Source organism: Lutra lutra, chromosome 1, assembly GCF_902655055.1.
Source record: "Lutra lutra chromosome 1, mLutLut1.2, whole genome shotgun sequence".
In the NCBI taxonomy this organism is placed as follows: domain Eukaryota; kingdom Metazoa; phylum Chordata; class Mammalia; order Carnivora; family Mustelidae; genus Lutra; species Lutra lutra.
Window position 1 is genome coordinate 219,508,402 of NC_062278.1, and position 22,727 is coordinate 219,531,128.

General features: G+C 49.3%; 2 protein-coding genes and 1 long non-coding RNA gene across 9 annotated transcripts in view; 2 read left to right on the forward strand and 1 right to left on the reverse strand.

Moving 5' to 3' along the window:
• Positions 1 to 8,901, reverse strand: part of SAFB (scaffold attachment factor B) — a 36,787-nt gene extending 27,886 nt beyond the window's left edge. For 2 of the 4 annotated variants that reach the window (XM_047708906.1, XM_047708897.1), the window contains exons 1-2: positions 8,581 to 8,901; positions 5,553 to 5,637 (exon numbers count right to left, since the gene is read on the reverse strand). In XM_047708906.1, the coding sequence (XP_047564862.1) occupies positions 5,553 to 5,637; positions 8,581 to 8,769 (274 nt within the window). In that variant the 5' untranslated portion in view covers positions 8,770 to 8,901. The remainder of the gene's footprint in view (positions 1 to 5,552; positions 5,638 to 8,580) is intronic. The other 2 variants (XM_047708923.1, XM_047708915.1) reach the window with 1 other exon arrangement.
• Positions 4,708 to 5,150, forward strand: LOC125088516 (uncharacterized). Its single transcript, XR_007123735.1, has 2 exons — positions 4,708 to 4,837; positions 5,070 to 5,150. It is a non-coding gene; the product is annotated as an uncharacterized LOC125088516 (long non-coding RNA).
• A 253-nt stretch (positions 8,902 to 9,154) lies between the features above and the next one.
• The window catches only part of SAFB2 (scaffold attachment factor B2), a 33,100-nt gene continuing 19,527 nt past the window's right edge, over positions 9,155 to 22,727 (forward strand). The window contains exons 1-9 of one of the 4 annotated variants that reach the window (XM_047708865.1): positions 9,155 to 9,436; positions 10,540 to 10,627; positions 14,704 to 14,768; positions 14,852 to 15,055; positions 17,157 to 17,219; positions 18,042 to 18,069; positions 18,984 to 19,494; positions 19,922 to 19,971; positions 20,502 to 20,605. In XM_047708865.1, the coding sequence (XP_047564821.1) occupies positions 9,251 to 9,436; positions 10,540 to 10,627; positions 14,704 to 14,768; positions 14,852 to 15,055; positions 17,157 to 17,219; positions 18,042 to 18,069; positions 18,984 to 19,494; positions 19,922 to 19,971; positions 20,502 to 20,605 (1,299 nt within the window). In that variant the 5' untranslated portion in view covers positions 9,155 to 9,250. The remainder of the gene's footprint in view (positions 9,437 to 10,539; positions 10,628 to 14,703; positions 14,769 to 14,851; positions 15,056 to 17,156; positions 17,220 to 18,041; positions 18,070 to 18,983; positions 19,495 to 19,921; positions 19,972 to 20,501; positions 20,606 to 22,727) is intronic. The other 3 variants (XM_047708875.1, XM_047708882.1, XM_047708888.1) reach the window with 3 other exon arrangements.

Below are 22,727 nucleotides of genomic sequence, written 5' to 3' on the forward strand. Positions count from 1 at the left end.
AAATAATCATCACAAAGGTTTATAACTTACTGAACGAAATAAGACTCTCTAAGTACACACTGATAAATAGGGAAGAAGGGCGAGTCACCCCTTACAGCAGAAACCAACTAAGAAATGTAGATAGGATAATAAATTTAGAAAATCACCAACGGATAACAATCAGTGAGTGGTAAAACTAGTGGAGGATGAACAAGATATTTAGAGAAGTCTTACAGTTTCTCCCCCAGAGATAAAATTACAAAGGGTAAGAGAGTAACTTTCCAGTGGAGAAACCTGATCAGCAGCACTTTCAGGCAGCTACTCAACAGGACAGCATGTGCCTTGCGAGGATATGCCGAGGAACAGAGCACAGAGGGAGAGCAATGTCTGTGGTACTGCTGACAAAAGTGTTTCATTTGGACCTAATGAGAGGAGAACAAAATGAATGAATGAACAAATAAATAAACTCCAATTCAGAAGCCAGCCGTCTGTATGCTTCAAAACCGGCAAGACAGGAACACAACGGAAGTCTCAGAAACTGCCCTGGGACACGTGACAACTGCCCGCAATGCATGACCGTGGATTATTCTTCCTTTTGAGCAATAAAGAACCTAACATCTAAAGAAGATCTCAGCTTAGGCAACTATATCTAAGTGAATGCCTCAATTTTGATTAACGAGGGCTCCGTAATGCGCTTGCTGCCAGGCGGTCCGGAAGTCTGTGGGCCAGAGGGCTCCGTGCCGGCCATTTACTCTCACGGAATTCAGAAATGAAACAAAACATACATAAGGAGGTGGCGGGAGGATAAAGAAATTTAGTAAAATGCTAACATCTGGGGAGGCGGGATGAAGGACACGTGAAAAATTTTTGATTCTTCCATCTTTTCCTTATGATTAACCTGTGTCAGAACAGACACACAGCACGGATCGCTAAGAGCTAAAAAGCAAACAGATCAACTTTACTTTGCCAGTGACGTTTGCTTTTCTGATAATTACTTTAAAAAAGATTATGCTGAACAGATTCCTGGTATGGAACTACTCTGGGGAAGTGCCGAGGCTGCCTGACACACACTCTGGGACTGTGAGGACAACAATGCAGATTTCAAAGCATTTTCGTCTGTTCACCAAGCGGGTCAGAAGAACAAACTTATTTCCATTAATCTCTTCCTGAAATGTAGTAAGACTGCGGAAAACAAGACGGAAGAGCGCACATACTCGCCCCACCAAATACCAAAATGGACTGTGATGCTCAGGAATAGAACAAACTACGCCAAACCAAGAACGAGACACAAGGGTTGATACTGAATGGTTCCATTTTACATGAAGTTCTAGAACAGGCAAAAACTAATTCATCGTGAAAGTCATCACAACAAACTTTTTTGGAGTGGGTTGAGGTGTTGGGGGCTTCAGGGAGTGTGACCGGGAAAGGGCACAAAGAAACAGACAGAAATGTTCTGGACTTTGATCCCTACCTACCTCACAACACGTGCAAAAGTAAATTCCAAACGAATTAAACATCTGAATTAAAAAACAAAACCATAAATACTACTCTACAACGTAGAATACATTTTATAATTTTAAAGCAAAGAAGGGCCTTTCTTTTCTTTTTTTTTTTTGCTTTTAAAAATAACTTAAAAAAAAAAAGATTTTTATCTATTTAGAGAAAGAGAGTGTGCAAATGTGCAGGAGCAGAGGGGGAGGGCGAGAATCTCAGCAAATTCTGCACTCAGCCTGCCACGGAGCTCCAGCCCCCATCCACCTACTTGCAGATGACGACCCGAGATGAAGTCAACAGTAGGATGTTTAACTGACTGAGCCACCCAGGCACCCCAAGGAGGGCCTTTTAAAACACAACATAAAATCTAGAAACCAGGGGTGCCTGGGTGGCTCGGTCGTTAAGCGGCTGCCTTCGGCTCTGGTCATGATCCCAGGGTCCTGGCACCAAGCCCTGCATCAGGCTCCCTGCTCCGCGGGACGGCTGCTTCTCCCTCTCCCACTCCCCCTGCTGGTGTTCCCTCTCTCCCTGCGTCTCTTTCTGTTAAATAAACAAATAAAATCTTTGAAAAATATCTAGAAACCATATAGAATACGTTGACAGTGCAGCCTGTATTAAAGATTAAAACTCATAGGACCAAAACATCACGCGCAAGTCAGGTCAAAAGACAAACTAGGAAAAACAGCTGCGACATTTGAGAGAGCAAGCCCTCAAAAATCAGTAAGGCAAACTCAGCAGAAAAGTATGCAAAAGGCATTAAAGGCAGTTCAGAAAGTTCAGATGGCCAATTACCAGAAGCAGTTTAACCTGTAACGAGATGTAAATTAACACTTTACCTGTGAACAAATGCAGATAAACATAGTAGTTTTCTCCTTAAACATAGATTTAACAAGATAATCCTCAATGTTCAGTAAGACTTTCAATAGGCGGCCCTCTCCCCGGTGCTGGTGGAGATACCAGCCAGCACAGCCTGTTGGAAGAGCTACTTATCCGTAGCTATTTCAAAATGCACATATCCTTGACCCCATAATTCTACTTCTAATTAAGTTATCAAAAAATAGGGCACCTGGGTGGCTCAGTCAGTTGAGCATCTGCCTTGGATTCAGGTTCTGATCCAAGGGTCCTGGAGATCAAGTCCTGTGTCGGGCAGGCTCACCACTGCTCAGCTAGGAGTCTGCTTCTCCCTTTGCCTCTGCCCCTCGCCCCTGCTTGTGCTTTCTTGCTCATCCCCTCTCAAATAAAATATTTTTTTAAAAAATCAAAAAATATGTTTCTTTACACAGAGACATTTCTGGTTCATCGCAGCACTGAAAACTGGAAATGCCAAGTCAAAAATGGAAAAAAAATCTCAACAGTTTAATAACAAAGGAGACTGATGAGCTAAACTGTGGTACACTGATAGGAAAAGTTACAATTAAACTGTTTAAAAATGAGTAAAATCTTTTTATACTTTAAGGTACTCTGGAAATATATCCTTAATGTGGAAAGTAAAAGCAGTAATCTAAAAAATATTTTGTAAACTAAGACCTATTTCCTTAAGAAAAATACACGTGCATGGTTGTATACACATCTTTACATATTTACTTTTCCAAAGATTTTATTGACTTATTTATTTTAGAGAGCGAAGACACACACACACACAACGGGGGCACAGGCACAAGCAGGGAGAGCGGCAGAGGGAGAGGGAGAAGCAGGCTCCCTGCTCAACAAGGAGCCCAAAGATGTGGGACTGGATGCCAGTACCCTGGGATCATGACCTGAGCCAAAGTGAGATGCTTCACCAACTGACCACCCAGGCGCCCCTCTATATACTGACTTTTAAAAGACTGCATACACAAAGAAAAGTCTGGGAAAGAATGGCCAACCTTCTAATAATGGGTTACCATCGCATTACTGGGAAAAAGGAGCTGCTTCTACATTTTACTTAATGCTTATCTATACTTAAAAAAACAAAACAAAACATAACAAAACACTTAAAACAAGTATTTTTTTTTTAAGATTTTTATTTTTATTTGCCAGACAGAAATCACAAGTAGACAGAGAGGCAGGCAGAGAGAGAGGAGGAAGCAGGTTCCCTGCAGAGCAGGGAGGCCGATGGGGGGCTTGATTCCAGGACCTTGGGACCATGATCTGAGCCGAAGGCAGAGGCTTTAACCCACTGAGCCACCCAGGCTCCCCACAAGTATTTCTTTTATCAAAAAGAAAGTAAAACACAAAAGGAGCCCAAGAGGCCCTATTTTCTACCAGTATGACTGTCTTTCTGGGACTGCCCAGTACTCTTACCCTGGCAAAGACATTTACTTGGGCAAAGCCAAAAATTCACAATGTACTAGGGACCACAGAAGTGACTTCATTCCAAAGTGAGGCTGCCTGACTGCTGTTGTCCAAGAGCTTATATGACACAATGTGGCTAACCTTGGTCCCTGCCCCTTAGACATTTCAAACCCAATTCTTCACCACTGGCCAGGTAATAGGAGTATTTCATTTTGTTGTGGGGTCCACGCAACAAAGCCACCAATTACCAAAAGAACTTTTAGAACAGTTCAAATGTCCGGTTTTAACTGATTCTTTCTTAAAACGGTAGCTGAATGTTACTGGATGAAGTTACAAGTAAATACTAAAGAAGACTGACAAGAAAGATAGAGCCCCTGCCCGCAACAATCTCATTAACATGGGGCAGAGTGACATTAGCATTAGAGCAAGATCTAAGCAGGGGCATCCGGGTGGCTCAGTCGGTCAAGGATCTGCCTTTGGCTCTGGTCATGATCCAGGTCCTAGGACTGAGTCCCACACTGGGCTCCTTGCTTGGCAGGGAACCTGCTTCTCCCTCTGCCTGCCAACCCTCCTGCCTGTGCACTTCCTGGCAACTGCTGACAAATAAATAAAATCTTAAAAAAAAAAACCAACAACAAAAGAGCAAGGCCTAAAGGCCTAAGGAACCGACCAGGGTCATGACTGTGCAGAGGGTGAAGGTGGGAGGAGTTGCTACTGGTGGGATCACAGGTGTCTGCTAATGAACAAAGCCTTGACTGCGGACACATGGGGAGAGGCGTAAGCAGAGAATGCAAGCCTAGGCAAAAGAGGACCAAGAAAGGGAAGCACATCTTCAGCGCCTGACTAAAGCCCAGGATGCAGTAGAGGAAGGCTGAAGGGGAGAAGAGGGAAATGGGAGATTTCGGTCAGATGGTAAAGTTTCACTACTGCCATGTGGATTGGAGCACTTATGCACTAGGCAATTTTAAAACCAAAGTCGGTGAAACTGACGACTCTCTTTCGGCCAGGTGGTATTTAAAAAAGAAATAACATTCCTCGGTCAGAGAAATAGGAGACCCAAGCAACCCTAAGTACTCTCTACGTAAAGAAGGTTAAAAGTCTGGGACGCCTGGGTGGCTCAGTTGGTTAAGCAGCTGCCTTCGGCTCAGGTCATGATCCTAGCGTCCTGGGATCGAGTCCCACATCGGGCTCCTTGCTTGGCAGGGAGCCTGCTTCTCCCTCTGCCTCTGCCTGCCATTCTGTCTGCCTGTGCTCACTCGCTCTCCTCTCTCTCTGACAAATAAATAAAATCTTAAAAAAAAAAAAAAAAAAAAAAGAAGAAGGTTAAAAGTCTGGGTAAACAAGGGCTGCTGAGCGCCTGATGAACCAATATGCAAACATCCCTCAGAATTGCCAAGTACCAGGGCGCCTGGGTGGCTCAGTGGGTTAAGCCGCTGTCTTCGGCTCAGGTCATGATCTCAGGGTCCTGGGATCGAGTCCCACATCGGGCTCTCTGCTCAGCAAGAAGCCTGCTTCCCTCTCTCTCTCTCTCTGCCTGCCTCTCCGTCTACTTGTGATCTCTGTCAAATAAATAAATAAAATCTTAAAAAAAAAAAAAAAAAAAAAAAAAAAGAATTGCCAAGTACCAGAAAAAGAAAATACACTGGAGAGATCTTGAAGGGAACGCAAAGCTTCATCCCAGGCCCTTTGGATTCACAGGGTAGTTCAAAGACCCCAAACTCGGCCAAGTAAACAGGCTAATTAGCAAAGGAAATAACTGTGAAGGAAGTTCTCAACATTAGCCGTGCTTATAAAATCCTCCATACCTTTGCTGGATCTCTTTGACGTCTTCTTGTTTCCTTCGGAGGTAATTTCAATTTCGTCAGGATTTCCCCCCTCATCTTCAATTGCCTAGAGAGGAGGTTAAAAAAAGGTTTACCAAAAAAGGCAGCACACAGACTTGACTTTCACAGAAACTTCAGGTTGCTGATCTGGAAAGGGCATCCCTCTACCCATTTGCTGTCTTGCTCTCCCTTGGACAATGGCTCTCGAGTCAACTCATTTCTTGTTATTAACATCGCCACCATCTAGATCATGCTATTCCTGGACCCAAGGGAGCTCAGAAAGGAAAAAGCACACTCTTTTCCCGAGGCTTTACCCAGCAATGTGTTGTTTGACCCTCTGTGATTCCCTCTCCACGCCATGCCTACACTTGGCACTGTCTGGACAGATACTTACACTCACTCAGCTGAGATCATACTGTGTGTGGCATGAGGCTGGACATGACCCACACTACCTCATCAGATCATGCACATCTAAGACTGACTCCAAAGGTCTTGCTCTTAAACAGTAGGGGACTTGCCTGAAAGGGTAAGGATTAAAACCATCTCTTGGTAAGCCCCACCTCCCACCCAAGAGCTCATCACTCCCTTGAACAGCCCACACCCACACTTGGCACAGTGCGGAGCACCAAGGAGGTGCACAGCACCAAGGAGGTGCACAGCAAATGATTACTGAGCATGTCCTCAGTGATATTCTTGGATACTGGACTTCGATTTTAGGTTTTACCGATAACCCTTTCTCTTTTTATTGCATTATCCTGCAAGTAAGAATTCTGTTTAAACCCACTTCAAATAGAATCTTTTATATGCAGACGGTTTCAGAAATTTCAGATCTTCAGGAGTTTCTCAGCGTGGAAGTCTGAATTTGCAAGAGCTGTGAATTTGTGGGCTTAGACGCTCCATATCTGATCTGTACCAGGAACAAAAAAAAAAATCTCTCTTCTCTCCGTAAGCCAGGGTGAGGAGGAGGAATTGGGAGTTCTACTCTGGAATCAAGGAAAGCACAACCAGAATGTCTGTCCCATTCTTCCTGGCAAAAGAGGATTCTGGAATACCACTAGGAGAACAGAGAAGTGCTCCAGACAGGAGGTATACCATTTTGCCCCCTAGTAAGTCTCCTCCGGGTGCAGTGTTTACAGGATCATCCCTAGGGACGCTGTGGACTATGAGTCATCCTTACAGAGCTCGGGAAACTACTCTTTGTGCTCCTTCCACCTTTTCCTCATTTGCCCTTTCTGGAAAAATGACCAAAAAAGGAGGGACACTAACTAGATGGTAGAAGTAAAAAAGAAAAAGTCAATCAGTAATTCTAGACTCACTTGGGTAAAGTAGCAGGTCAACATACAGGCTGCTGCTATTTACATGCTATGACCCCACCCCTAAGAAAATGAAAACAGAGAGAAGAAATGAAAAATGGCTCGAAGAGAACAGTGATGGAGGCTCCTTGAAGTCACACACCAGTCTCAGCCACCAAATCTGACAGGAAAGCTCAGTGCCATCCTATCCTCTTTGCCGGCTTGCAGACTGGGAGTAAAAAGGATAAAAGTCCCAATTTTGCTTTGTTGACTGGAGGCCCTGGTGGCAACCCTCAACCTTCCGGCAATTTTTCTAGATCATCTTCGTTGATGAACTACCTGCCCGGAGGGGAGCCAAGGGACTAGTTAGTATCCATAGTGAAACAAACACAAACTCAAGTCGTAAGAGCCCCACTGACTCTGAGCTCATCAACCCACCATTTCCGAGCCCTAGCTTCCTCATTCGAAAAACAAGAAACGATCCCTACTCCAGCTTAATGGTAATCAGTAATAATTAATGCCCTGGTCCTCCGTCGCCGGGGAGCCAGGAGGGTGGAAAGAGTCACAAGTCACACCGTCTGCAGGGGCTGGGGGGTGGCCGAGGCAGAGACTACACCCAAGTCCCAAGATGAGAATAGGCAAACGGGAGAAGAGCACAGAAGCCAACAAGTACGGGAAAAGGGGAAGCAGAAGGCCCCGAGCGTTTAATGAACTGCTCAGGCTTTCGCACCGGCCCCTCAGCACGCTCACGGCAGGGACCACAGTCCTGCTGCCGCACAGAACAAACGGAGGCACAGAGAGGAAAAGTGAATTGTGACAACGATCGCGTCTCCCGCGCCAGGCAGCGAGCCAAGCCCGGTTCATCCTGAACACGAAAGCTCCTCTTTGCGGCTCCTTCCGGCATAAACAGGCCGAGAGCGCGTCCGACATCGTCCGCGCCACGGAGACCCGGCAGAGGCCCGAGGCCAGACCCCAGAACGGGCGCCCTGCCTGCCTGCCTCCCGGCGAAGCCCTGCGGCCGTCCTCGCGGCCCCCGCCGGGTCTCCCACGTTGCCGCTCGCTACCGCAAACAGCGCTTCCCTTTCCGCGTTACTTCCCCGAGCCAGGACTAGCGAGTCCACCAGCCGTTTTGTTTTGTTTTAACCTCCGAACTTGTTCCCGGCGCAGTCGCTCGGTAAACTAGCCCCTCTCCTCGAAGGACGTCCACCCTAACGCGCCGGCGAGCGCCGGAACCTCCAGGGGAAACCCGGCGGCCAGCGCGGGCTCAGGAAATCGGCCGGCCTGTCGCCACAGCCGTGTGACCTTGGCCGAGTCCCCCCACCTGGCCCAGGAAATGAGGGCTTCCGGGTTTCCCGTCATTTCTGGAGGCTGGAGTGGGCCTCTGAGAGGAAGGCCGCGCGGCGCGGTGACTGGCGCGGAGAACAGGAGCCCTCGGCCTGGGTGCCCCGCCGCCCTCCACCGCAAGGCCGCGGCGCCGTCGCCGGGTTGCGCCCAGGTGTCGCTCTCTCCCCACGGCGGCGCTGAGGTTCGCACCCCGGCCGCGCTGGAGTGGGAGCTCCCTCGTGGGCCCGGGAGGAGCCGGGAGAAGCCTGGAGCGCCAGGCCAGACGCAGGCCCCACACCGGGCCGGGGGCGGACCCCGAGGCCAGGGGACCCCGGTCGCGGCCGCCAGAACCCCCTTCCCACCTCCTGCCCGCCCCCGCAGGGCCCCAGCTCCACCTTTTTGAGCCGCTCCATCAAAACGCTCTTGTTGCCGCTCGAGTCCAGATTCCGTTTCCTCAGCTCCGCCCGGAGATCGATCACCCGCAGGTCGCTGAGCCGCCGCGTCCCGGTCTCCGACGAGGCAGAGCTCAGAGCTGCTGCGCCCACCGCACCCAAATCGCCTAGGCCTGAGAGAGTCTCCGCCATTCCAGGGACCCTGGCTCCACCGCCCACTTCACACAGAACCGGGCCGGTTTTATCTGGGCACCTAGCACAAAATGGCGCCGCCTGCGAGGGAACCGCTCCAGCCGCCCTGGCGCGCCTCGCTTCTGCGCAGGCGCACCCGGCGCGGAGCCGACGCTGCCGGTCGCATTTGCACATGCGTGGTGAGAACTAAAAGGGAAGTGCGCAGGCGCATTGCATCTCGCCAGCCTCCCGCCGCGAACGGCCGTGACACATGCGTGCTGCAGTTACGGCGCCTGCGCGTTGTGGTGGGGAACGTGCGGTTGGTCGACGCGCGAGCGCGCGTGCTGTTAAGAAGGCTGAGAAGTGCGGCACGCATGCGCGGCCGGAAAGCGGGGCGGGAGGAAGCGAGTGCGTTTTCCTCTTAGGCGGCGCCATTTTGTGCTCAGAGCCGCTACAGCCGCCGGCGGTGTGGGAAGAGGGTGGCGGGGCCGTGAGACCTGGGATGGCGGAGACTCTGGCAGGGTCCGGCGAGTCGGGTTCTGGCACAGCCGCTGTCGGATCGGGTGCCTCGGAGGCCGGGACGCGGCGGCTAAGTGACTTGCGGGTGATAGACCTGCGGGCGGAGCTGAAGAAGCGGAATCTGGACACGGGCGGCAACAAGAGCGTCTTGATGGAGCGGCTCAAGAAGGTGAGGAGGCTCGACGTCCCGGGTTGGAGCAGGAGGCCGGTGCACGCCCCCGTGCCGGCCTGTCAGCGCGATTGCCGGACGCGGGCCTCCCTCCACCATTTCGCCTTGTGACCGACCCCGGCCCGAGCCTGCAGGGACCGGGGGGCCCGGTTCTGTGACCTTGGCCCGTCACCACCCATCTCTGTACCTTGTTTTTGCTCCTCCTCGCAGCTGGTCGCCTTGAGAGTGCTGAAAGCGCGTCCTTTTAGCCGCCGAGCGGCCGCCTGGACTTTTTCCGGGCTCCGGCCGGAGACTCGGTTCTGTGACCTTGGATAGGTGCCTTTTTCCCCCCGCGCCTCAGTTTCCTCCCCTGGGGAACGAGGAACGAAGAGCCTTTGAGATCTTAAAGGGGTGGAGGTTGTGCTTGTTCCCACTCCAGGACTTTCGCTCCTGTCATGCCCTCCCCCCGTCCCCCACTCTTCCAGGGCTTCTCCTGGTTGGTGCCTTGTAGTGCTCCTCGCTCTACCTGAGATGTCTCCCCGCGTGCTGGCTCAGGTGTTCATGCCCCACCTGGCCGCGCTCAACCCGGGTTGAGTATGGAGGGATTGCTGACTCTCCCGCCGGAGCAAGCTCTTAGCTCGAGTTTACCATTGAGCGCCCAGTCCTATGCCCGTCTGGAGGAGGGCGCCGAGCAGCACCCGCCCCCCATCACCCAGTCTGTCAGGTGGGGTTTCTCCCCAGAGGTCAAACATGGCTTGTGGAACCCCTCTCAGCCTTACAGATGGTGGACTTAGTGGGGTGTCTATTTGACGGTTATCGGTATTAAGGTGGAGGTTTGGGCAAGATCTAGTTTAAGGGCCATTTTGGAACTAGACATTGACCCGCACCCTGGAGCCCCAGCTCTCCCATCCCTTTGTCTTTTGTGCTTAGGGCCCGGAGAGAACCGAGTTGTGCTGGGTTCATCCCGTGCCTTTTGGGCTGGCAGCCCAGATAGTAGGACGGGAGTTACTCCTCTTTGCAAGGAAGTGTTTGACTTTGTTTGCTGGGGAGTCTTTACTTAACAAAGAACGGTGTGTGCCCCGCAGCTCTCCACGGTGTTGTAAAGTTTCATCTCTTCTTAATAGGCGGTTAAGGAAGAAGGGCAGGATCCTGATGAAATTGGTGTCGCCTTGGAAGCCACAAGCAAGAGGACAACAAAGAGATATATTAAAGGTACCTGCACGTACTTGTTGCCTCTGGAGGCCTGAGCGTGTAGAGAACTTACAGATGGAATGTTTTAACACCGTTTCTGACCTTCCGGGCAGGAACATGTCCTTGGCCTTCATTGTTCCCCTCTAACAAATAGGCTTGGTTTTCACTGCCTTACACGTAGCTCTGTCAGGAGTGCTGGAAGGAGTAGAGTTGTGCAAGTGCTACGTAAACTAAAATTGAAACATGTGTTAGAGACCTCTTGGCTCTTGTCGTTGGGATTCAGAAAGAACCAGGGTAAGGCACACTCTTAAAGCTGCCCTGAGCAACCAAATACACTACGTGGCTTCCTTACTAGAAGTTCAAAAACCAAGATTTCAAACCAAAGAAAACGACACCAGTCTGAGACAGAGTAGAACTCAGTATCTTTAAGGATCCAAAATAGATTGTTGGAGAATTTGCACCCAGCCTTTTTTTTTTTTTTTTTTTTAAACCAGTGAGTTGTTTTTGTTTTGTTTTGTTTTTAAGATCTTATTTTTAAGTAATCTCTACATCCAGTGTGGGGCTCATATTTACAACCCCAAGATCAAGATTCACGTGTTCTACCCGCTGAACCAGCCAGGTGCCCCACAGTGAGATTTCTTTTTTTTTTTTTTCAAATTGAGGTATAGTTTATATACTATAGAAATCACTCATGTACAGCGTACACTTCATTGCTTTTTTTTTTTTTTTAAGATTTTATTTATTTATTTGACAGAGATCACAAGTAGGCAGAGAGGCAGGCAGAGAGAGAGGAGGAAGCAGGCTCCCCACTGAGCAGAGAATCTGATGTGGGGCTGATTCCAGGACCCTGGGATCATGACCTGAGCTGAAGGCAGAGGCTTTAATCCACTGAGCCACCCAGGCGCCCGTACTTCATTGCTTTTTAATACATTCACAAAGCTATGTTGCTGTCAACACATTTGCAGTACCCCAAAAAGAAGTCCCCGTGCCTTTTAGCACTTCTTCCCCATTTCCCCGTCCTCTGTGTGGCCTCTGACAGTGTGTCACTGATCATTGTGTTTCATGTAAATAGGATCACGCAGTATGTGGTCCTCTGTGTCTGCTTATCCTGTTGAGCGTGTTTTCAAGGTTTATTCACTTTGTGACATAGACTCATGTCTCATTTTTTTTGTATGGGTGGTTCTAGCTGTTTTTTGAATCATTTAATCCCATAAAACTTTGAAACCTTGTTACCCTCCTTGGCTTTCATCCTCATTTTGTTTTTGCATGGGTGAGGACGATATAATTGGGCACTTCCGTGTGATGGGGATTATTTTCTTGCAAGGGACCAACACAAGAAGTTGTCGCGGCTGGACGTGCCCCATTCATCTGATGAAGAGTTAAATTTAGGCAGTGGAGGACAGATGCTTAGAAAGGGAAAAGTAACGTGCAGCCTTTCCAGTAATTTTAATCTACTTTTTATGAGTGCTTTCCTAGAAGGACTTTGACATGACTCATTTGTTAAAGCTTTCTATGTGTTTTGAAAGGTTAAACTTTTTAATTAGGTTGTATAAAGGAGTTATATTTAAGCTGAATTTTAACCCATTGATGTGTTTTTATTGATCTTGTAATGGTCAAGTATAAGCGCTGAGTAGTCAGGCGAGTGGAGGCCAAGAGATGTGTATCTGTCAATCTAAAAGTTCTTAGTGGGAGTCTCTAAGGTCGGCGCTCCTTCAAAGCTTGGGAGGGCCAAGGCTTACTAATCGAAGTGTTCTTGGCTCTTAACAGGGATCTTTGCACCATTAGACAAACCAAACCTCAGCCAAGGGCTCGCAGTGCATGTCCGAATGTCTGGGTTACAGTTTAGGTGACGGTAAAACCACTTGGACTTTCATGTTGTCAAAAAAGCTTTGGCAGTACTTATTTTTGTTGGTATAAAGAGATGCCGGTCCCAGGGGAGCTGTAGTGCGATAAGAAGGGATAAGAAGGGCACTGGTTCCTTCCCTTGCTTTTTGTCTGAGAAGTCACCAAAAGCACAGGGAGAAAACAGGTGGCCCCGGCCCTGTTTTGTGGAGGTGGTGGGGCTGGACTGTTACTCTGTAGGAGTCTGGACACACGGTTAGTCACACGAAGTGCTGGACCCTCGCGGTGTCCTGGTCGGAACTAGGTCTTCAAGATTATGTAAAAGTAAAAAGTTAAACTTTCTGAGAAAAACACTTCAGGATGAGACAAGAGAACTTCTCTTTAGCTCATTGAAACAGACAAAAGTTTTGAACCTCGTGGGTGTGTTTGGAAAGATTATAATTTTGAATTAGGTTTTCTAGCCTCTTGGTCCCCCAGCCCTGCAGCTTTTGTTACTGAAGCCAGGCCCTTGGAGTTGGGGTCCGGACCTCTCTGGCAGCGTTTGTCACTCCCCCACTCTCCTTCAGGGCACTTTGCGGTCTGCATCTGTCCTGTTGGCGTCCTGAGTACTGCAGGCCCTGAAAGTGGGTGCTGCTGCCACACATGTTTAGAACCACTCTTAAGGGGTGAACCAAATGCCTGTGTGTCAGATGCAGCGGCTAAGCCTGCTGGTGTTGTGGGGGGCAATGACGGAGAGGCCACAGTGCCTGACACACAGTAAAGCCACACATCTTGAGTGAGTGTCGCGATGGCGGCGCAGAGACCACTTGAGTGTACACACTGCAGTTTGGGTCTTTATGCAAATATCTCTGTCCCTTTGGTGTGGTTTTCTCATTTAAAGAGAAAATTGAGAAATTTCGAGAGAAAATTCTTGTAAAAAATTACAGGAACCATACTTCTAGATACTTTAGAAAACGTAAGAAGTATGCCTGTGAAAATAAAATCATCTCTAATGTTACCACCTTGTATCTTTTTTTTTTTTTTTAAAGATCTTATTTATTTATTTGACAGAGAGAGATCACAAGTAGGCAGAGAGGCAGGTAGAGAGAGAGGAGGAAGCAGGCTCCCTGCTGAGCAGAGAGCCGGATGCGGGGCTCGATCCCAGGACCCTGAGATCATGACCTGAGCCGAAGGCAGAGGCTTTAATCCACTGAGCCACCCAGGCGCCCCTACCACCTTGTATCTTAACCCCTGTTGGTGACTGCCTGAGTCGTTCTCGTGTGTATTTTATAAATGCGTCTTTATCCTTGATTGCATCCATATGTGTATGCGCCTTTTTTTTTTTTTAACATTTTATTTATTTATTTGAGAGAGAGACAGTGAGAAAGAGCATGAGCGAGGAGAAGCTCAGAGGGAGAAGCAGACTCCCCATGGAGCTGGGAGCCCGATGCGGGACTCGATCCCGGGACTCCAGGATCATGACCTGAGCCGAAGGCAGTCGCTTAACCAACTGAGCCACCCAGGCGCCCCTGTGTATGCGCCTTTTAATGAAAGTGAACTACTCTCTGTGGTCTTTTTTTTTTTTTTTTTTGGTGGGCATTTTCCCATATCATTATTCCTTAGAAGCATAATTTTTTTTTAAAGATTTTGTTTATTTATTTGACAGAGAGATCACAAGGAGGCAGAGAGGCAGGCAGAGAGGTGGAAGCAGGCTCCCTGCTGAGCAGAGAGCCCGATGCGGGGCATGATCCCAGGACCCCAAGATCACAACCTGAGCAGAAGGCAGAGGCTTAACCCATTGAGCCACCCAGGCGCCCCCATAATTTATTTTTTTTTAAGTTGTCAGACATTGTCTGGTGAGCCACCGTGTTTTGAAAGCTTGGTGCTGTTGACAGTTGGGGGTGGGTAATTCTTCCCGGCAAGGCGCTGTCCTTCGTGCTCTTCTGTTGCACAGCATCCCTGGTCACTACCCACCAGCCGCTGGGAGCATCCCCGAGTTGTGACACCAGAAATGTTTCCAGTCGTCGCCAGATTCCCCTCCGCTTCCCCTGTTGAGGACAGCTGGTGTCCCACACATGAACACACTGTAGTGATTTGCTTCCCTTTTGAATGTTCGGGCTGTTTACAGTTTCTAGATAGATGGGTTACATTTTTTGTTTGTTCTCAGACATTCTAGCGCATGCCCTTAACTGGGGGGATTTCTAGAATAAAAGCTATGCACGTTTTGTAGGCCAGAACCTGAGTATTATCTGATTAAAAAATTATTTTGGCATCAGGACAAAAGATGGAGGAAGAAGGTACAGAAGACAACGGCCTGGAAGAAGATTCCAGAGACGGGCAGGTATGTGGTGTCCACGGCAGAGACGCTAGCAGGAGCTCCATGACCAGCCACCCAGTCGCTGACACCCTCCGTTCTCTTGGCAGGAGGATATGGATGCAGGTTTAGACAGCTTGCAGAGCCTCGACATGATGGATGTGGGTGTGTTGGAAGAGAGCGAAGTTGAGAATAGCAGTGCTCCCGACTTTGGGGAGGACGGCGCTGACAGCATTCTCGGTTCCCTTTGTGACAGCAAAGAATACGTGGCGGCCCGACGGCGAGAGTTCCCGGCGCAGCTCGCAGAGCACGCTGTAGGTGACTTGATGACACGGGGAAAGGTGCCGGCGGCCCTGGGGCTCCTCGGTGCTCCCAGGCCGCCACGGGGAGTGAGCACACACTGGCGTTTAGGTAGCACACCACCCCGTCAGCGGTCACCATAAACACAGGGTCCCTGTCTCAGGCCTCATGGTAAATGATGTCTGTTTAAACAGCGTGCAAGTCAGGTGTTAGCTGGCGCCTAACTTCTCAACAGTGCTGAGGAGTCTTTTGATACAAGGGCGAGAGGCCCTTCCTCGGCACGAGTCAGAAAAGGCTGACACTGTTCGTAAAAGTATTTTCCTTTGGAAAACAGGAAACCAAAAACAATTCGTCATGTCAGCATTCGGGTCTTCCTGTTGTTTTTTTTCTCTTTTAAGATTTTATTTATTTGACAGAGAGATCACAAGTAGGCAGAGAGGCAGGCAGAGAGGGGGCCAAGCAGGCTGCCCACTGAGCAGAGAGCCCGATGCAGGGCTCGATTCCAGGACCCTGGGATCACGACCTGAGCTGAAGGCAGAGGCATTAATCCACTGAGCCACCCAGGCGCCCCTTTCTGTTGGTTTTTTTAGGATGTGCTCTAGGCACAAGGTTAGATGGTTATGTTAAAAGACATGAGTGAGGGAAAGTACTCATGCCCTCGGAAGCACCCCTCCTGTGGGGAAGAAAAACCACTCTTAACGTTCCTGTATATAAAGGAGGACTTGAATTCTATTACCAGTGTTGCTTTCTCGAGCTTTTACTTCATTTGGTGAAGAATTCTGTGGCCATCCTAAAACTGATTGCCATTTTAATCCTACTACCATGGTGCATTCAGCTTCTTCGTTTCCTTGGTATTTTTTGTGTTTTGGTTTGGTTTTCTATTCTCGCTGTCCTTTTTTTTTTTTTTTTTTTTTAAGCCTTAAACTGGGAGGGGAAGGAAAAAGTGCTCTCGGACTGGACTTTAAACTTTAAAGGTCAAAAATCACAAACTCCAAACACCACTGCCCCTCAGCTTAGGGTGACGATGAATTACTGACTTGCTGGCCTTGGCCTCTTTCGGTACAATCCTGCTGTGTGTTAATTATTTCCAGAGCACGGACTTGGTTTCTTACCTCTTGGTTAATCGAAGTATCTAGGTCATGAGCTTCAAACCTGGAAAAGGAAAAAAAAACTACATTTGGGAGGGCATAGTTTTTGTATTTCACTTTAAGAAGTAAAAAGCTCTCAAACAGTGACGTCTAAGATAGTAGTTCAGTTAAATGTGTTAAATAAGGCACAGTAGATAAAAGTTTCTGGTTATAGGGGCGCCTGGGTGGCTCAGTTGGTTAAGCAACTGCCTTCAGCTCAGGTCATGATCCTGGAGTCCTGGGATCGAGTTCCGCATCGGGCTCCCAGCTCCACGGGGAGTCTGCTTCTCCCTCTGACTTTCTCCTTGCTCATGCTTTCTCTCACTCTCTCTCTCTCTCTCTCAAATAAATAAATAAAATATTAAAAAAAAAAAAGTTCCTGGTTATCGTTACTTTTTTTTTTTCCCCTAAGATTTATTTATTTATTTGACAGAGATCACAAGTAGGCAGAGAGGCAGGCGGGGGTTGGGGGGGAAGCAGGCTCCCTGCAGAGCGGAGAGCCCGATGTGGGGCTCGATCCCAGGACCCTGAGATCATGACCTGAGCCCAAAGCAGAGGTTTAACCCACTGAGCCACCCAGGTGCCCCCCCCCCCCCCATTGTTGTTACTTTTAAAAGTATTGTTAGCAAGTGAAATCAGGGAAGCGTGAAGGTTTTCATTTTCCTTCTGAGCTCTGCTCTGGAAATTGTGTCCGGGTTGCATGTGGGGACCGCCAACAAACAGAGGCTGCCTGGGAACGGGGTGTGCATGTTCCTGGGCCGGTACCAACCGAGCACCTGCTGTCTGGGAGACCTGCTCAGAGGTGCTGTGCTGCCTGGCCCTGGAGCAGGCGGTGAGGCCACCAGAAACCGGACAGCCAGTAGCAGACTTGCAGGGGATGGTGGGTGCTTGAGGGGAGTGGACACGTAGGCCGCTCAGGAACTGGTGAGGCGTCGGGCTGGCACTCAGCTCTGTCTCCACTAAGTGGTTCTCTGTTTTTGTCTTTCAGGTGGATGGGGAGGGCTTCGAGAACACTTTGGACGCTTCGTCACTGGACTTCAAAGTACCTCCGGTAAGTGACCTTCTGGTGCTACAGGACTGGAGACGTGACACGAGTGCTTGGTTTTCCTTGGGGAGAGAGGGCGTGTGTCTGTGTAAGGATGATTCGTACAGCGCCGATGCTGAGCTGAGTGTCCGGGGTAAGAGGTCAAGCCAAACAAGTAGTCTTAACTGTTTGCATTCTAGTGGGGATGGAGTTAATAACTAGGAGGGAGAAGTTCTTCCAGGGAGAAGTTGAAGGGTTTGGGCTGTAAACGCTCCCAGAGGAAGCCCTACCGAAACCGAGGTCCACCGGTGGGCCAGGAGGGAGACGGGCTGGAGGCCGCTGACGTGGGTGGGCCTGACTGCCCGAGTCTGTGGGTCAGGGAAAGGATTTGGCCCATTGTCTTAAGTTCGGTGGGCAGTCGTGGAGGTTTTGAGAGAGGTGAACAGATGGTTTTGTTGACAGGTTCCAGTTATAAATCACAGCTTACTTGGGGAGAAATAGAGCTTCCTCAGATCTGGTATGACCTATAGAACAGTCGCTGTGTGTGTGACCTCTCGCTGTGGCTGTCTTTGCTCTCTCCAGAGGCCGCTTGGTCAGCCTAGTTGGGGGTGGGGCTACCAGACCCTCCAGGGAGAACGGTACAGGCCGAGTGTCACTGCTGCCTCCCTGGCTGTGCCAGGGGGAGGGCAACAAAATGGGCTTCTCACCGAAACCTCCCAGAATGGAATAGGGTCGTTTTGAGTGAAAAAAGTTGATTCGCACGTGATTGACGCTATGTCTGCCAGGGAAGTATATTTGCTCAGTTTTTAAGTGCCCTGTGGGTTTCTTTCTCTTTTCTTTTTAAAACAGGATATTGAAGAAGCTCTCTTGGAGCCAGGTACTGATAAGAGAAACACGACAGTTAATGGTTTGAAAGTTTTCCCACTCTTTTTTTCAATCTATCTATGTATTCTAAGCTGTGTATGGTCGTGTAAATGATTTTAATGGTGGACAATCCAGATCGTACAAGGATCAGAGATTGGAAACCCAGTCGTATCACCAGATCTGTGGAAGTGCCCTTCTGGTTTCTGGAGGTTGAATATATTGGGTGAGATGTAGTGATTATCTTCATCTCTCTCACCGCATAGAGGGGCATTTAAGTAATTCCCCCGGTGATTCTTCCATGTGTTTCTACACATGAAACAGATCTTGTGATATTTTGCTGCAGTCTTTTTGATTAATACAGTTAAGGCAGGATAAAGTGGTTGTCAGGGCACTCATAACCCGCGAAGTGACTGGATTCCAGAAGAGGAAACAGAGTCTCTTCAGGGAAAATTTCCAACGTGTTATTCCCCTTCTGGACTGCGCTTATCTCCCGCCGTCAGAAGAGTTTATGGTTTGCATATGGGACTGTTCCGTTAAAAGAAGTCGGAAGAAGCTTTGGAAATTGAGCTGTCATCGAATGGTGATCGCATTTGGTTCGGCACCTTGGACACTGGGAAACTAAGTCTGAAGACCCACACTTGAACAAAAACACGAGGAAGACTGTCGAGAAGCAGCCACGTGGTTGTAGGTGTTTGAATCTGTGGGGGCCTTTTCTCTTCCATGTAGCGTAGCGGCTTACTGTAGCAGTCGGTTGGAGCGCAGGTAGTGTAACCGGTGTAACTTTGTGTACCCGCGGGTTTTCCAATCTCTGTGTAGCTAGCGGTTCTCTTCGTGTTAGTGTGGCAGCCGTGCCAGTTCCGCATTTGTGATTGCTTTATTTCCCTGGTAATTAAACCTTGTGCCATTCTATTCCTGTTAAATCCGTAGAAAATGAGAAAATACTCGACATTTTGGGGGAAACTTGTAAATCTGAGCCAGTAAAAGAAGAAGGTTCCGAGCTGGAGCAGCCCTTGGCACAGGATACAAGTAGCGTGGGGCCAGACAGAAAGCTTGCGGAGGAAGAGGACCTTTTTGGCAGCGGCCACCCGGAGGAGGGTGACTTAGATTTGGCCAGCGAGTCAACAGCGCAAGCTCAGGCGAGCAGGGCAGACACCCTGTTAGCGGTAGTGAAAAGGGAGCCCGTGGAGCAGCCAGGCGGTGGCGCGCGGACGGACTGTGAGCCTGTAGGGCTAGAGCAGCCGGTTGAGCAGAGTAGTAAAGCCTCTGAGCGCACGGAAGCCTCTAGCGAGGAGGCCGCGGAAGCGCCCCCGGAAGCCTCAAGCCCAGACCCCAGAGATAGCAAAGAAGACGTGAAGAAGTTTGCTTTTGAAGCTTGTAATGAAGTCCCTCCGGCTCCTAAAGAGTCCTCAGCCAGTGAGGGCGCTGATCAGAAAATGAGGTTTGTTTTTTCTCAGTTTTAGACCAGACGCTATCTCCTTTCCATTGGTCATTTAATGACACACATAAGCTGTTTTTTCTGCAATTGGCCAGCCAGACTGATGCAGTCGTAGCTTACTTCTGAACCATGTTTTATTTCTCGTTGTGTATTTTTTAATGGGTGAATCTATTCCTTTTCTTTTTCCCAACCTACTATGGTTGTGTTCTTAAATCGTTAACTGCTATCTTCAGCTAAATGCAATTGACTTTTAAGAATCTGACATCGTATTTTGGGGGTCAGATTTCCTAGAGAAGCTTGCAAAGGTGTCTTAAGATTTTATTTCAGACTAATTTTCTGGTAGGTATTCAGTTTTTAGCACATACCATACTTTTAATTTAGTTCTCTCTCCTTTTGTTCCCATGTGAGTAACATTCACTTTTGTCTCTAGCTCTTTTAAGGAAGAAAAAGATATAAAGCCAATCATTAAAGATGAAAAAGGTATGATTCAGCTTATGTGGCAGGGAGCCGACTATGGATCCCTTATTTGGGGAGGGAGGGGCCTGCAGGAACCCACACTGGGGATCCGATGGTTGGTTTCATTGAGGATTACTGGAAGTAACCCATCTACCAGTATCTTGAGAGACTAGATTGAAATGTTGGTGAGCTTCTGTGGTTTACGTCTCTGTTGTGGTTGTCCTTTATGGGATAGCGAAAATCCCAGTGCATCACGTCCTAGTACAGGCCCGTTCTGCCCATTAGAATAACAGAACAGAGTCGTAGAAACCGCCACCCCAGTTGAGAATTGGTCACCAAAATTCATTTCTGTTTGTAACGGACGAGGACCTGATGAATCCTCGAGTAAGGGGCCGGTCTCTGCAACCCATAGATTTTGTTTTCCATCCTGTAAATGCTTAGACCAAGGGAGCTGTGATGGGGGGTAGTTGGGGTTCAGGAGCGGGCTGCGTCCTGAGGTAGGTCATGCTTCCCGTTCGGCCTGGAGGCCAAGCCTGATCCCTTCCCTCCTGCGGCAGGTCGCACCAGCAGCAGCTCTGGCCGGAACCTGTGGGTCAGTGGACTGTCCTCCACGACTCGAGCTACGGATCTGAAGAGCCTCTTCAACAAGTACGGGAAGGTACGTACCCCTGGCGCCCTGCAGCCCGGCCTCCGCGTGGTGCGCAGTGACAAACACAGGACTTTGGAGAGTTCTTTCTTCTGTCGTTGGTTTTGTTGGTCTTTTCAGTGTGTGTATTTTTTTTTTTTTTTTTTTTTTTAATATATTTGACAGAGATCACAAGTAGGCAGAGAGGCAGGCGGGGGGTAGGGGAAGCAGTCTCCTCACCGAGCAGAAAGCCCAATGCAGGGCTCCATCCCAGGACCTTGAGATCATGACCTGAGCTGAAGGCAGAAGCTTTAACCCACTGAGCCACCCAGGCGCCCCATCATTGTGTGTATTTTTTAAAGCATAGAAAACAAAACCACAAGGGAGAAGAGGCCCACCTGGTTTTGGGTACTGAGCCTCGTTTCCTCGCTGAGAGTGGGTAATAGCAGGTAGTTGATTGTGTCACAGAAAATGTGTGTAAATCATTACAGTCTGAACGTTCTTGTGGTTCATTCTCATTGCTCGTAAAGAAACTGCTTGTTTTTGGCCCATACAAAACTTTAAGAGTTGGTTTTTAATACGTCAGCATTTTCAGGCCTATAGTTCGAGAACAGGAACATGATAGCGGTTTAAAAATAAATCAACGAATACATGGTCCGCAGGGGCGGAAAGAAAATTAATACCACTCGGAAGCCTCGCAGGGACTTGAGGACATGAATGCCAATTTGCGCTGTCCTGGAATTAGACAGTGTAACAGTCGCCCCTTCAGCCGGGAGCTCCGTGCTGGTCTGGTGCGGGCCAGTGGGCCGTGGTGCCCCTTGGCCAGGAGGAGCTGTAGGGAGCCCAGGCGGAGCTTGGCAGGATGTCCTGGCTGCCCTGGGCGGGTTCTCGGCCCAGGTCTGTGTCCCCGAGTAGGCGTTGGCGAATGCGTTCGTGACTTAAGTGGACAGGACCCAGAAGAAGCGTTCGTGAGATGAATTTTTCTTGATGGCAGATGTCTTTCGGAGGGGCTCACAACTAAGAAGCCACAACCCATCCTCAGTTTGCCTTCCTTCTTGGTTGGGGCAGCCGTCCTGAGGGACAACAGCAGCTGTGAGGCGCTGTCCTCCTCGTTCTTACGGGCTGCTGGAGAGGACCTAAGTAAACACAGCGAGTTACGAGGGGGTCATGTAGGAATGTCACAGCCTGCCGTCCGTGTGTGGGAGGGAGACCGAGTTTAGCGGGGGGTCTTGGGTTCACTGCCCCTTGAGGAAGGGGAGCACCGTGAGCCGAGGCTTGAGTGATGATAGAGTCGGCCCTGCCCTGGGAGCTTGGCGCTGGACTAAAGCTGCGGGACTTGGGCCCTGTGATGCGATGAGTCTGTAATTTGCGTGAACTGCTCAAAGGCTGCTGTGACGGCGGAGCGTGAGGCAAGGGGGCACAGGGACAGGTGAGGTGGTCTTGGATTCTGCGTTCAGGGCCATTGGAGGTGATGTCCTTGCAAGGATAAATAGTTTGAGGGGAAGGTCATGTGACCCCTTCATCAGCTCAGCCGCCTGATCTTGAAGAGAGAGGGAAGAAGGGGAAGCTTCCTAAGAGGAGTGACATTGATGTCTCTCTAGGGAGAATCTGTCCCCTTTGGCCCTGTATGGGGTGCTCTGGACAGAGGGGGGCTTTCTTCAGGGAAAGCCGGCTCCGCCATATCTGCAAGTGGGAACATGGACACCGGGTTCTGCCAGGACCGTAGCAGTGACAAGCACCCATCCCACCCCCGGTCATCTCACGGTTGGGGACCCTGAGGTCCAGAGAGAGGAGGGGCCTTTCTCACATTGAGCTGCGGCATCACAGGTGGTCAGAGCCGGACCTACTAGGGCTCGTGTGTCCTGATGCACAGCTCTGCACCTGGCGTAGGTGCGGGCTCTACCTTCAGTTCTCTCGCACGCCCTACAGGAACATTGACCTTTATTTTTTTTTTTTTTTTTTTTTTTTAAAGATTTTATTTATTTGACAGAGAGAAATCACAAGTAAGCAGAGAGGCAGGCAGAGAGAGAGGAGGAAGCAGGCTCCCCGCCGAGCAGTAAGCCTGATGTGGGGCTCGAACCCAGGACCTGGGATCATGACCTGAGCCGAAGGCAGCGGCTTAACCCACTGAGCCACCCAGGCGCCCCGAACATTG